Genomic DNA, 15,512 nt, shown 5'->3' on the forward strand with positions numbered 1-15,512 from the left:
TACGGTTAGAAGATGGCTGTGTCTCATGTGACCTTGTTATTTGTACACGCTGTGACTCTACAAATCACAGCATGTAAATAGGAAAATGTTGGCGTTATTTTGTCACTTATTGGGAGCAGTAGGCTAGTTGGAACCAGTTACCTCCAGGATCTGTGCTAAGCTAGGCTAGCAGTGGGGGCGTCAGACAGAGTTACGACACGCACGGAGATGAGAAGGGTATGTATGGACTTATCTAACTCTGGGGGATACGGTGAATAAGACAAAGTCCCAATAAGTCGGGGTGTTCCTTTAACGCTTCATTAGAATCATCGACATTTTAACTGGCAACAACCTGGTCGTTATCCAAAGCCACAGAAGTGGCCAACGTCACTTTTTCAGTAACAAGGAAAAGAAATGATCAAACCAAAGTTTGATCTGAAGCACTACATCATGTGAACCAGAACTTACAATTTTATTTGACTTGAATAACTATGTTATTCCTAGAAAACAATTGGATTGCTTTAACTGCCTCACCATGGGTTGTAATCACCCATAGGGGGCTGTGGCTTTGACACCAAGGTTTACAGCCCAACTGTAAACAATGTGACGATATGATGAAGGAAAAAAAAAAAAGGATTGCACCAATAGTATTTTTCTTCTCCCCTGATGGCGATTTTATACCTAAACACTTAGTACCCATCTGATACATGCTATATAATAATAAATAAGCCAGTGTTGTGTAGCAGAGATTGCTGTTGCCCAAAAACAGATAGTGGAAACTAGGGCTGGGCGATAAAACGATCTCGATATGGGATCGCAATAAAATTCAGGTCGTTAACGATGATTAACTTGGACATATTTTACTCGATTTGGATAGATCTAACGGCCTATCACACAGCAGAAATATACGCCATTCCATTTCAGAAGGTGGCGGTAATGCACACCAAAAGTTGTTTGCCAACCGCCAAAAAACGTCAATAGAAGAAGAAGTTTTTGGCTTGCCCGTCAAAGTATACTCCCATTTCCTACGCAGAGCATTGTTTGAGCTACCGGCGGTGAAGAAATGAGTGGAACCGAGAGGCACGGGCACGAAAGCGACGGTGAAAGTGAACTTGCGTCATCATCCAAAGCTGAGGAAATTGTTGACAAAAAAGGTAACAGGACGTCAATTATATGGAAGTGGTTTGGATATCTCAAAAGCGACGAAGCGCAGATTAACACGGTCTGCAAAAGATGCCACCGGTCGGTGTCGACCAAGACGGGAAACACAACCAATCTTTTCTGTCAGTTGAAAAGGTACCATCCCAGTGAACACAGCAAGAGTTTGAAAATGCGGGTCCATGTTAACGTTTTGTCCAACGTCCTAGTGGTTCTTCTGCTGTTAGCAGCACTAGCGGGGCTGAAAAACAACAATCGTGTCGTCTTTTGCGACCATTGCCCCCTATGAAAAAGTGAATGTGATAGTAGTCACAGCTTTTAGTTTTATTGACATTATTTGTACTGTTTTGTTAAGGCAGATAAAGCATGTTTGCAAAGTTAAATGTTTACATTTAGGTGTTATTCAATATATTCTTTTATCACACAATATGTTCTAAACCAAGCCATGTTTGCACAGTTCAGTGTTACATTATGTTATTTTATTTTTCATGTAAATAAACTATATTCTAAAGTTTAACTAATGACCCCTCTGGTTTCTTCAGGCTTCAGTCATTATCAGGATACTCTTCAAACTTGCTGCATTATCAAATTATATATCGTGATAAATATCGATATTGATCAATATGGAAAAAATGATCGTGATCATATTTTTTGCCATATCGCCCAGCCCTAGTGGAAACACTGAATTAATAAAGAAGCTGTATTTGATGTAGATCGGTCACATATGGCCAGTACGCCATCCACCAAGTAAGGTCACTGTCCGATGCGGTGGATTGGATCGTATTGGTTCATTTCCAGTTGACGGACATTAGAATTAGCCCACTAAATACTGTTTTTGTTTTTAGGTTGATACTGATATCGGGTAATCTGATGGCGCTGTATTGGCCAATAGTAGGCCTACTTTGTTTTTTTAGTTTTTAAAATAAACTAACGGAACGGATCCTTTAAAAAAAGTACTTGATTGTTCTCTGGTGGACAAAAATGAAATGGAGAAACTGTTTTTAAATTACTCAAACCTAGTTTGGCATTTCTGTACAACAATTAAATTTTACTCTTTGGCCGACTGTTGTATCCAAATTCCTCTAAAAGTGCCATCACAGTCCTTCTGGAATACAGTTATAGTTAATACAGTTTCTATCCTATTATTATTATGTCTTGTATATTCTGTATGTGTGCTATGTGTCTTTATATTAAGCTGTTGTAGCACTGGAATTTCCCAATTTGGGATCAATAAAGTCTATTGAATCTAATCTGCAGCACAGTAAAAATAAGTGACTCATGTCGCTAGATGTTTCTATAACTATGACATGTTCAATTCAAACATGCATCAGAGCATCGCCAGCAATGAAGCGCCCTGCGCTTCAGCAATGCGGGAACACTGCATTGTCAGTTACTAAGCAACAGCCATGGAGCATAAATGTGGAGCAAATATTGCAGCCAGGGAAACTGCAAGGGCCAAACTTTGTCTTCACACAGTTTCTGTATAAGACAGCCAGAGTGTCAGCCATATTATCTCAGCTTCCCAACACACTCTTAACATGGATGGGTTATTTTCAATGAGTGCGTGGGTACTGGGATACTACACCTTGTGTTACTTTGAAGACAGCGTGCGTTAAAACAAGTGTTAATATGATCACATGTCAGCGCTGCATGTGTTGTTTTTGTATGTGTTGTGTTAAAAACAAATGCCAAAATGGCTATCCTTAACTGAACTCTCAGATATGCAGAAAAAACCTGTATGAGAGCAGCTGTTTAAAGACCTGCGTGTGTATCCCTGCGTGCGTGTGTGTGTGTGTGTGTGTGTGTGTGTGTGTGTGTGTGTGTGTGAGTGAGTGAGTGAGTGAATGTGTAGACCAGTGATCCAGCAGGTTGTCTGGGTGGGCTCTTTGTTTTGATTTCTTCTCTTCTTCTCTCCGTTCCAATGCTTCCCCCCTCTCCTATGCAGCAAGGACAAGTTTGGAAGGTTTGCAAAGTTTATCACCTTCCACTGATGAAACCCCACCCCCTTCACCTTTCCTCAACGCCTTCCTCTTCCTCCTCCTCCCCCTCCTCCTGGCTACCTGTACTGATCTGTTGGTCCTTTTCCTTTGTGCCTCACTCCTCTTCATGTTTGAATCTGTAATGCTGAGAGCAAGGATGGGCTCCATTCACTGTCAGTCTGACCAGCCCGCAATGGAAATTCAGTGTGTTATTCATTTCTTATGATTCAGCACTCACATGCACATTGTTTTCCATGCTTTAATTGAGAAAAGAGAGATTTTTAACTTGTAGTTCAGATATGTTAGCTGCCCAGTTTACTAGTCTGCAATGCAATAGCCAAAACTAGCTTTTTTTGGGTGAATACCAGAAACGTAAAACAATTACAAGTAGTTAAGTTTTCACTTATGAATATGGCATTTAAATGTGCCAATTTGATCAACAGTACCTGACAAAATAAGTGCATATATTTTAGAAAGAGTGGCTGCAGTGTGAATCAGCGCCTAGACATGGTAGTGATAGTTCCATTTTCAATTTGATGATCAGAAATGGAATGGAAAGTATGTATTCAAAATGTATATCTTGATGGATTTTAGAAAAGTTATACATTGGTACTGATGTAGGTTAAATATTGTTTATCTGAACTATATTTTCTGCAGTTTATTATTAGCCAACGACTAACCACCACTTAACCACTCCGATGACTAATTGTAAAGAAAGTCTACTTCATAAATGAACTGAATTGGCATTCGATTTTGCACTTGAATTTCCATCATGCCATCAAGCTCTTCTTTTAAGCCTTAAACGATTTCTGTGACTTGGTTTCCAAGTACACTAATGCTGACAATTGCAATGAGTGAAAGTGAGTCTCTTGCCAGCCGGCAGTCCAGGCAGTCAGCCAGCTCTTAGTGAGTAGCAGTGGTTCTCTAGTGGTTCTGTTACTAATCACATGAAACCATCCATTCTTTGGAGCTCTTTCTTTCTGCTTTTTTGTAGCAGTTAATCACTCTTTGTGAAAAATGAGAGAGCTCAAACTGTGATGAAAGACAGACAAAAACTAATTCATCTCAGCGAGGACAAGTAGATTTTGCGTGGTTTACAGAGACTCTGAAGGATCACTAAAAAGGTGCCATGGGGCGTTTGAATATTTCATCCAGTAATTAGTGGCCGTAATTAGTTTTCAGACGTAGGTTTCCCCGGGCCCAGTGCTATCTAGTCCAGGGTCCCCTGCCATATGTTTCAATGTGGGGACCCTTTGAGAAGCTCAGATGTTAATTGCCTCGCGGAGTGGAGACACGACGGTGGAGGTGAGACTAAGGTCTGTTCGGGTATCCAGGCAACAGCTCCCTTACTCCTCCCTGACCACTACTGATTCTCAGCTTATTCCCATGCCCTGTCCCTTCATTCACTGCGCCCCTCCTTCCATCCATTCTTCCATTAGCCCCCACCCCACCCAAAACCCAGCCAGCTAGCTTATTGCACTAGCCGCCACCAGCACTAATGGACGATGCCACGCCATGTAAATACCAATATCAATAAATCTTAATGCTTTTGTTCTGTGATGCTAAGCAACTGTCCCTTTTTACTTCTGAAAGTGAAGTAATTATTAGTAGATGAGACTAGTTGAAGCTTAATCAACTAGTGAGACGCTGCAATGGTGTGGTTATATCTACAAAAGTAAACTAGGTCTCTAGAACATGCTAGTGTAATAAAAACAAGGTTTTGCATGTTTTAGCCCATTTATTACAACTCATGTATAACTTACTGTACATTACTGCCAACCATTCTCCAAAGCATAGGCGTTTACATTGAATGTGTTGGTAATTGCCATTATCTCTTCATCACTGTCGCCTGTAATGCAGTTCAGAGAGCAGACAGTGATGAAAACCATTCTTTTTTTTGTTGCTTTCAAGTTGTTGTGGGGATTTCTGATATCTAACATGCAAGAGTCAGCTGCTGTGCAGCATCACATCCACAAACTGTATAGTCAGAAAATCCAACCAGATGATTATTAGAACAATGTGATTTTGATAGTTTCATTATGGAAAGGTTGCTGTTGGTAGCTTACCTACAAGTCTTGGATGTTGGGACTTCCTACAATCATTTGAACGCATCAACAAGTAAGTAAATAAATCAGTTAAGTTTATTTATAGAGTACCTTTCTAAGGCAAGCATCACAAATTAACAAAGAGAGTGTAAGGTGCACACATCCTCAGTGCAGGCCTGTCTGTAAAATAAGGATTTCAGACTCTAATTTAAAAAGTTTACACTGTTAATGAACTACACCTTAATGTCTAAAGGAGAGCTGTTGCAGAGCCTTTGGACCAAAACAGCAACAACAAGTTTTAAATTTGGGCTAAACATGGAAAACACTTGTACAGTCCTTATAGTCAGCATACCAATGTTATGTAATAACCGAACAGTGTTTTTTACTCTGCAGTTCCCCGGCGTGAGTCAAAGGGTAATTACATTTTCGTGGCCAATGTAGAGACTAGTCTGCTGTGTAGGGTGCAACTAGTGGTGTGCTGTCATCAGAAGAATCACTGTTTTAGCAACACAACCGCAAGGCTTGTGCTTTTGCAATTGCATGGATTTAACAGTCACATCTTGATTCCTTGCTTCTCATTTTACACGGTTAAAATTCCGTCTGCTCGACACCCACCGGCCAAAGAAAATCTGTTTAGGTGCGTGAGAAGTAAACGCACGATGACGGTGACTATGAACATGGTTGGAAATTGGAAATGTGGTCAGGTGTGAGAGAAGTGGGCGCAAGGAAACAAGCTGAGACTCGAGGTCCAGTCTGTCATTGATGGGTATTGAAATCATGTTGGTGTTGTATGTTTTACTGTGTCAAACCCCCCCTAAGTGTTTTGTGTGCGAGACCCCGCAGTAGTGGCTGTGTTTAAGACCCAGCTCTACAAGAGCTCAGCCTGCTTGTTTCTAGTGTTTTAGAGCATAGCCTAGCTTCAGCTAATGGACCAAACAGACAAGCTAAACTGGGTTTTGGCTAGGTAGCTAGCATGACATATATTGATATTGTGTATTTGATTTTGCTCACAGGGTAGGCTACCAGTTGTCAGGATAGTTTTTTTTCCAGTGAATTAATCCTATTTTACACCTGCACCATTTTGCATCCCATGTTGAATTATAGCAGATGCAAAGTAGCAGCAGATGCTGATCACTGTTTTCCTCTTAAACTGGCAGTTAAAGCAGCAACATCCACAATAGTGGCTCTCCTGTGATTATGTAGTAGTCGTAGCTAATCTGTAAATGTAAAGGGTGATGAAACTTTAAATCCTCAATGGCAGAAAGGCAATTTTTGCACTGGTCTCTGGTTTCCAAGTCTGTTTCACGGACCACACCCATTGTCAACAGTGCAGTGTATTGCACTTTGGGACCACAATGCGAAAATATCAACTGCCACACGTCAACAAAAGCCCGCTGTTGTCATTTACCTTCCGTGCTTGTGTGAACTAGCATGTGTTGCTGTTTTGTGGTTTTATTTTGTACTGGCTGATGCTGGAGATGTTTCAGCGCCATGCAAATTGAAATCCAGGCTCATGGTTGTGGTACTGTTTTAAGCCTTGTCGGTTCATCAGCTGTGATGTGTTGTCGCGGGTAGAAACATTACATTTATAGCATCGCGTTTTGTGTTGTCGATTTCATTTCGGTAACTCCATGTTACTTTTTAATGGCTTTTCTAAATGTGTGCTTCCACTTACTTAAACAGACTTAAACCTTAAACCACGAGGAACTGAATCGTCAGGACGGTCAAAGGCACTGACCTCTTCTAGGATTGTTCCTCTGTGTTGGCAGCCAACACACTTCAGACATTCACTCCGTTTATGGCACATGCATGGACCACGTCTTCCTCACCATCCACTATAACACCACCCATAATGCATGAGCACTGTTGCTTCCTGCCAGCGTCAGTAAAGTCAGGCAGATACCCACTTAGATAGTAGGTAACAATATAAATAAGAAGAAAAAGGCAGCTCTGCAGGTGTAGTGAAATAATTAAAATAGGTCTCTCTCTCTGACCACTTCTCTGTCTCTTTCTCTTGAGTCATTTCTCTGTGTGCCCCCTTTACTTAAGTTCTCCCTTGTTCCCTTTCTTTTCCTCTTTTTTTCCTCTTCTTTTTCATTCAACCCCTTCTTCATTTTACCCGTCCATCACTCTGCCCGTCATGCAGTGGTACTAACCAGTGATCGCTCAGAGACACTTCAGTTTGAAACGGAAACCCTCTCATTACCTGGGTCTCAGTGGTTCTCATCCTCCCTGTGCTGTGGATAACATTTTGCCAAAGCATAACTTCTGATGGTTGGCAAAGCCGACGTCTCTGAATGATTTAAGATTCAATTTTATTTTATTTATAGGATCAAATCATAACAATAGTTATTTCAAGACTCTTTACAGATAGAGTAGGTCTAGGCTACACTCTATAATTTACAAAGACCCAACAATTCCAGTAATTCCCCCAAGAGCAAGCATTTAGTGCGACGTCTCTGGATGATTAAGACAAGGCTAAATTATTAGATGCTTAAACTGTTTTACTCCAGACTTGAGCTGATTGTGTTAAGGGCCAGCAAATACAATATGTAGAAAGAGTATATTTGTATTTAGAGCTGTAACAATTCCAAATTTTGCTTTACAATTAGTTAAATTACTGTTGTGACCCAGATAATGTAATAACACAAATACACAGCCTATGAAGTAAACAATGCCTTTTTATTATCAGAAAACTGATATCTGTATCCCCCCTTGTCATTTTTGTTGCTATGAATGTGTATAGGGTCAAGTGCCAACAACTATATGCCAAAAGAGATATAGTCCAACCAATAATCGCTTATATCCAGACCCAAATCCGAACGATTAAGGAACTGGCATTGAGTAATGAAAATGGCCCAACTCGAGGGGCGGCACCAAGCCTGCATTTGAAAATCTCACTGCACGCAATTGGATAAGACTACGACCAATCACAACAATACACGGGGTGACGTATCCAGAGCCCCATACGCTTAGCTACCAGCAGAGCTAACTGGTAGATCAAACTGTCGTCATCTGTTTAGCTCGCCTCTGGCCCGCCTATATCAGATACACAGATGTGATTGGTGCAGCTCGGCTACAAGGGCATAGTTAATGAGCATCATTACTCAATGCCAGAGTGACTCGCTGAGCAAATTCAAATTGTGCTCTCACAAGAACTCTGGATTTCCAGGGTAACAATTTGGCATATCTAAGCAAAATCAACAGTTACCAGTCATCCGCCTTAAGACCTTAGCTAATGGTAGCAATTAATCGCGGTTAAACAAACCATGATTATGAAAAAAAAAAAAAGAGACAGACAATTAGGTTATAATTGTTACAGGCCTAATTGTATTTGAAATGAACATTTTAGTATCTAGGCTCGGCTCTCTGATGTCTCTCCACAGCGCAGCAGTTGAGAACCACTGATCAAGTCAAGCTCAGTCTGTTACAGCAGTCGAAGCTGGTTTATCCAAACATGAAAACCACAAACTTAATTCAGCCAAGTGGAAGTCTACCCTGTTGATTGTTCAACACTCTGTAATCTCCTTGTTGACGTGCATCTTGATGGCAAATTAGACTGCACAGGTCACTTGCAATCAAGTTTGTGTGCGTTTTGTTTTCATGTTTTGGTCCGGAAAAAACTTATGTCAGTGGTGTCAATATTTCATCCACCTGATCCCCTTGTCACATCCTGGGCCGGGATAAACCAGTTTTCACCGTGAGCACTAAATGTTTCCCTGGCGATGACCACACATCTAACATGCCTGGCCACGAGGAAAGCAAATGTTAGATAAATAGTAATGATATCTGTCATAAATGCTTAAATAAAGAACCTAGGTGTTTCAGTAGCTGCTGTGTACTTACTCTAGTTTATGTTTTGTTTCTCCTCACCTCTTCTCCTCCTCTCCTCTCCAGGCATGTGGCGATCCCAAGGCTAAGCCCTCCTACCTTGTTGATAAGAACTTGGAGTCTGCAGTTAAATTTATTGTCAGGAAGTTCCCGGCTGTGGAAACACGGAATAATAACGTAAGTACTACATATCTGCGGTGTGTTTGTATGCTATGAAGAGGAAGCGGTGTCCGTTCACCTGTATGATTGATTTAGCTTTGAGTGTGTTAACTGCACCTTCTTAAAACGTTGAATGTTGATTGAATGTTTATTTTTCTGCACCTACCTGGTAGTACATGGAAAGCTTTCACATTTGAACCTGGGTTCTTCAGCTACTCTAGATATAGCTGAGCAGATCTGGAAAAAGTATAGGAAAAGCTACTGATCTACATGAATATTATTTTAATTTAATTCTACAATAGTCATTGAAAGCTCAGGTATGTTATGTACAGTACTAGTAGTGTCAAAAGTTTGGACACGCTTTCCCGAATGAAAAAGCGTGTCCAAACTTTTGACTGGTGCTGTATTTATTTTGAGATTTAAAATTCTTGTCGATGAACCTACAATGAAATGGCTCAAGCATTTGTCAAAAAAAATGTCATTTAGTTAACAAGATACGATGTGTAATAGTTACAGTATATCATTTGGCAGTGACAAATGTACAAATCACAGCGGCTACAAATTATTTCAATGATGAATCACATTATTATTTGAGTGATTATTCGTGTACTCTGTTAAATGTCACAAATGATCACAAACCCCCAACACAAGTTAACCTGAGTGATGCATTAATGTCTGACCTCCTGAAATACGGAATTTACTTTTTTTTTTTTTTTTAAAGACGGATCAAAATTTCTCTTGTAATTTGTAAAGAATGAATTCATTATGAAAATTGAAATCAGTTCTTCTCTTGACAAATTCAACAGAAATGTAAATTGGCCGACTGTTTGATATCCCTGTCACGCATTGTCATGCTTGTACACATTTCTTTAACAAGACTCTATAATGTGATTTTACATAGCAAGTGCAATCTACATTAAGTGTGTGTGTGTGTGTGTGTGTTCAGGTATGTCGTGTGAACAAAACGAGTCGTTGCTCATCAAATGTTTCTTTTAGCTTCACGTGTTAGCTTAACATGTAGCTTCTGCTGGCCTATGTGTTTATGTCAAACTGTCATTTAGCCAACAGCTCTGTGTGTGTGTGTGAGAAAGAGAGCGTGTTTGTGTGTCTGTGTGAGAGAGTGTTTGTGTGTGTGTGTGTGTGTGAGAGTGAGAGTGAGTGAGTGTGAATGTTTGTGTGTCTAGCTAACTGCTTTATTCGGTATAACTGTGCAAAAATTGTCTCTTACGTTGTTTTCTGCTTTGTTTCTGTGTTCGTTTGTGTTTTGCATGCTAAACTTGGCTTATTCCGGACTTGTGCTTTTTGGTAAGTTTTTGTATCTAAGTTTCTGTAACTTTTTATATTTTAGTTCACCTACCTAAGTTTTGTAACAATGTACTTTTTTTTTTTTTTTTTTTTTACCTATTTTGTAACGCTATTTTGGAGTGTGTTTTTGCGTTGCTCTCTGCTGGCAGCATTTTTACTTTCTATCCTCCATCCACCGAGTGACTGTGAGGCCGGTTAACTACCTGGTTTGCCGACTGACTGCTAGTTGGTTAGAAGGCTCGATGACCGACTGGCTGGCTGTTTAAGTGACTGGCTGACTGCCTGCACTAAGGAGTGTTATTGAACAGATATACTAATTTGTTATTAAAAATTAGGGAGAACAGGCAGAATACCCTCTAATTACCGTTCTAAAAATGACTTAAAAATGATTGCTCCAAATGGTTTATTTGCTTGACTTTGGGTCAAGTAACGAAGGTTTTAACTCCTTGGTGCAGCAGCAGTGTCACACATTCTTCACACTTTTCCATTTTTATCTTGTGCAGTTTCACTGGTTACAGTTCCAGTTCTGACCTGAAACACACAGCGCTGGGTCTGAGTTTAAACTAAATGTACATACAGTATGCTTCAGTCCTTTCTGTCATGTTACTAGCTAAAAACATTGCTTTTTACACTTCTGTATATATTCCAGCTTGTTTAAAAGATTGATGTGACAATCTTTTCAAGCTGAGTTTATTATCAAGTTTTGAACAAGCACAGAAGAAGGTTTTGTCTTTTGGTGCTTCGTCTTCCATCTCACTTCTGTCTTTTAAATCTGACTTCTAGAAAACGCAATCATAGATAGACCGTCTTGGCTTTGCTTTGATAGTCCGATTTTTACTTTGGTCAAACATTTTAATTCTCTTGTGCGTTCTTTGCAGCCGGGACGTTGAACTTGAAACACAAGCAACAAAAGTCTACGCACTCCTGACTTTTATTCTGTTTCCAAACAAAAAAATATGTAATTGAACAAACGAGAAGAAATATATTTTAATGAAACATAACTGAATAATGTCACTGCATCAGTGTGTCCCAACACATATCCAAATGAAAGGAAATGCTCTGCCAAAGTAAAATGACTTCATATACATTTGCCTTTTTAAAACGGGGTCTTTTTCTCTTTGTATCCAGTTATCTGTGTGTCTCTCTGTTTGTATTAGTGCAAGAAAAGAGAAGAGATAGGTTAGGTTAGAAAAACAGATATGCAGACTATTTTCACTCCAGTTTTCAGAAAGTGTAATGTGGAAGAAAATTATTTCCAGGAACCGACCTGAGCTTATATGAGGAAAAAAAAAGCTTTGAGTCGGTAAATTTGATAACCTAAACTACTCATTTATTTGGATATTAAGTTATAAATGTAACCGGGAACAGCACGGTCAGTGGGCTGATTGTGAGAGTGATTTGTCAGCTCAGCCTTAAAGCACAGAGAAACAACTTGTTAAGGTACATAAGATACAAAAAGCCATATATGAGAGATACAATTATTGATAACAGATACTCTTTATTGCCACAAAGTAAACAGGTTTTACTGATATATATATATATATATATATATATATATATATATATATATATACACAGTGCTGACTCATAACTATTCATACCCATGCTAAAAACCTTTTAAGGACACCAATTTGTTTTGTGAATGAATAATGTATTGTAAATAAATAAATTTTTATTGATTGGCATGGTTTTATTTCAGTTAGCCTAATAGCTAACTGAGATAAGATCCATATCACTGCAAATCAAACCAGCTATTAGGCTAACTGAAATAAAACCTTGCCAATCTCTAGGTATGGTGAAGGGGATGTGATGATGTGGGGCTATTTTAATTCCAAAGGCCAAGGGAACTTTATCAGGATGCATAGTATCCTGGATCCATGAAATAACTGGCCTTTAAAAATAAAAATCTGCCTTCCTCTATGGGAATTTAACATAGGGGTATATATAATTATGGCCACTGTATTTTAAGGAAGAACATTTATTTATTTATAATACATTATTAATTCACAAAAAATTGGTGTCCTTAAAAGGTCGGATTTTTCCTAATTTAGGCATTAAGATCAATTTCCAAAAGATGATTTTTTTTTATTCCTCTTTTTAGTCAACTTGACCATGGGTATGAATAGTTATGAGCAGCACTGTATGTATGTGTGTATATATATATATATATATATATATATATATATATATATATATATATATATATATATATATATATATATATATATATATATATATATAAATGTCATATGTATATGTAAATATGTATATGTAAATATGTAACTTTGTGTACGCTGCCGTGTTTACAGCAACAGCTGGCTCAGCTGCAGAAGGAAAAGTCAGAGATTCTGAAGAACCTGGCTCTCTACTACTTTACCTTCGTAGATGTCATGGAATTCAAGGTAGGAAAACACACATGCACACACACCCACACACACTTAACAGTACACTGTGAAGGATTATATGATGGCGATTCTAATGAAGGTATTCATATATTGACTCCTCTATCAACAGGACCATGTGTGTGAGCTGCTGAACACCATCGACGCCTGCCAGGTCTTCTTTGACATTGTAAGTGCAAAAACCCAAACACCCAGTGTGGCCACTTTATCACTTACTATCCGTGATATTTAATGCAATCTAATACAACAGCTCTGCCATACATTCTACCTCTACAAAGATAATAACTAGAAGAAAAGAAGTATGCTTGCTTGTATTTTTCTCTATTATTTCACTTGACTATTCATTTTGCACAAAAGTTCTTAGCTAAATTAGAACATTCTCAGTACTTTTCATTTGTCAAGTCTTTAATTCACACAGAAGTATACAAACATAGGTCTTACCATGTGATTATTTCATAAGGACTATTTATTAAATTACAAGAAAATATTTAATATCATGCTGTATATCGTTATCGAGATACGAAATGACCTATGTCGGGACAGAAGATTCGGGCCATATTGTTCATTAAGAAAAATGCCTCCTTCGTGTTTTTGTTTCATGTCAGACGGTGAACTTTGACCTGACCAAGAACTACCTGGACCTGGTGGTGACTTACACTACTCTGATGACCATACTGTCCCGCATAGAGGAGAGGAAAGCCATCATAGGACTGTACAACTACGCCCACGAGATGACGCACGGAGCCAGGTGACTGAAACACACTCGTGTCGCTGAGAGAACAGACTAGGGCCGGGACGCTATGCTTTTGTCCTGATTCCATCCTTTTCACAGTACATGGGTGCCGATTCGATTTGTATTGCGATTTTCCTTTATTGCATTTCCAGAAGTACTGCGATTCGATAGTATTGAGTATTGGGATTTTCTTTTCCTTCTTTTAATAAAAACAAAAGTTGAATAATCCACTTCTAGAGACAATTTATCATGAGAAATGTCTAAAAAACTGATTTGTTTTCCAAGAAGAATGCACATCGCATGTCAGTCAGTCAGTCTGACATTTATTCTATTAGTTAAGAAGAAGAACATAATCAGAATCAGTTTTATTGGCCAAGTATACTTACATACACAAGGAATTTGACTTTGGTAGGTGTAAACTCTATACATTCAACAAATAGACATGTAGTAGTTAACCTAGAAACGGATATGATGAAGTACCGTATAAACAGAAAATATTAAGGTGAATCATTGGTAAAAAAAAAAAAAATCTCTAGGGAAAATAATCCAATTTAAAAATCGTCTCAAAAAAATCCCGATACATATGTGAATCGATCCCCCCACCTCCCCACCGTCCATGTGTTAACAGTTTAAACGTCAAGCGGCGGCCGTGGTCTCCATAGTAACTGTGGTACTATGTGTTTCGTAGTGACCGGGAGTACCCCAGGTTGGGCCAGATGATCGTGGATTACGAGAACCCTCTGAAGAAGTTGATGGAGGAGTTTGTTCCACACGGAAAGGTCGGTGAACCGTGTCCATATTCAGTGGTGTGTTCAGGGTGTAAGATGTAATCTTGTTTTCACCGAGGCACAGTCGCCAGTGCCACATTTAGATCAGCTGGTCGGAGTAAAAGTCCTGCTCTGTAACCGGGAGCTGAAAGAGACTGAAAAAACTGATGCAATACAGCGATACACGCTGGTCAACTAGAGTGCCAGAAAGCTCACTGTACACGTTTACACTGAACAAAATTATAAACGCAACACTTTTATTTTTGCCCCCATTTTTCATGAGCTGAACTCAAAGATCTAATACTTTTTCTATGTACACAAAAGGCTTATTTCTCTCAAATATTGTTCAAAAATCTGTCTAAATCTGTGTTAGTGAGCACTTCTCCTTTGCCGAGATAATCCATCCACCTCACAGGTGTGGCTGACTGTAGGAATGTCAGAGAATTTGGCAGTACATCCAACCGGCCTCACAACTGCAGAGAGAAATAAGCCTTTTGTGTACGTAGAAAAAGTCTTAGATCTTTGAGTTCAGCTCATGAAAAATGGGGGCAAAAACAAAAGTGTTGCGTTTATAATTTTGTTCAGTATAGTTACCATAATTTGTTTTTTTTTGTCATCTGTAAGACTGAAAAAAATTAGTTGAATTGAATGTTTGATTCTTTCCCTCCTGTCTCTCCTCCTGTTTCTCCCTCTTCATCCTGTCTTGTCTTTCCTCTCCTCCAGTCCCTGTCAGATGCTTTGATCAGTCTTCAGATGGTCTATCCCAGGAGGAATCTGTCCGCCGACCAGTGGAGGAACGCCCAGCTGCTCTCTCTCATCTCTGCTCCCTCCACCATGCTCAACCCGGCCCAGTCAGACACTGTTAGTATGACGACGACTGCACTGAAATTGCCTACCTTATAGCTGCGATCCAAGGGGAAATATTTCAGATTAAATGTCTAGAAATTGCTTTCCTTTATCGTGTTATATATCTTTTTTGTGCACGTTATAGGTTTACAAAGTGAAAAAGCCCAAAGTCCACCCCAAAGGGACTTACCATCTCCAACAGAAAACACTGTTCACCAACTGCTCCAAACAGCTCTATTGTAGTCCAGCCTTTACTTCAGAGACAAACGTGGTCACTTTGTAACACGTTATAATGCTCGTCTGGCTGC

At 39.3% G+C, this 15,512-nt stretch overlaps 1 protein-coding gene across 6 annotated transcripts in view; it reads left to right on the top strand.

The window, feature by feature from the left end:
• The window catches only part of nckap1 (NCK-associated protein 1), a 50,518-nt gene that overhangs the window by 4,990 nt on the left and 30,016 nt on the right, over positions 1–15,512 (top strand). Inside the window, exons 2-9 of one of the 6 annotated variants that reach the window (XM_035992073.1) lie at positions 3,083–3,100; positions 5,555–5,575; positions 9,059–9,169; positions 12,766–12,858; positions 12,971–13,027; positions 13,464–13,606; positions 14,280–14,370; positions 15,082–15,219. In XM_035992073.1, the coding sequence (XP_035847966.1) occupies positions 3,083–3,100; positions 5,555–5,575; positions 9,059–9,169; positions 12,766–12,858; positions 12,971–13,027; positions 13,464–13,606; positions 14,280–14,370; positions 15,082–15,219 (672 nt within the window). The remainder of the gene's footprint in view (positions 1–3,082; positions 3,101–5,554; positions 5,576–9,058; positions 9,170–12,765; positions 12,859–12,970; positions 13,028–13,463; positions 13,607–14,279; positions 14,371–15,081; positions 15,220–15,512) is intronic. The other 5 variants (XM_035992074.1, XM_031315903.2, XM_035992075.1 and 2 more) reach the window with 5 other exon arrangements.

The sequence above is a fragment of the Sander lucioperca genome, chromosome 15, assembly GCF_008315115.2.
Source record: "Sander lucioperca isolate FBNREF2018 chromosome 15, SLUC_FBN_1.2, whole genome shotgun sequence".
Taxonomy (NCBI): domain Eukaryota; kingdom Metazoa; phylum Chordata; class Actinopteri; order Perciformes; family Percidae; genus Sander; species Sander lucioperca.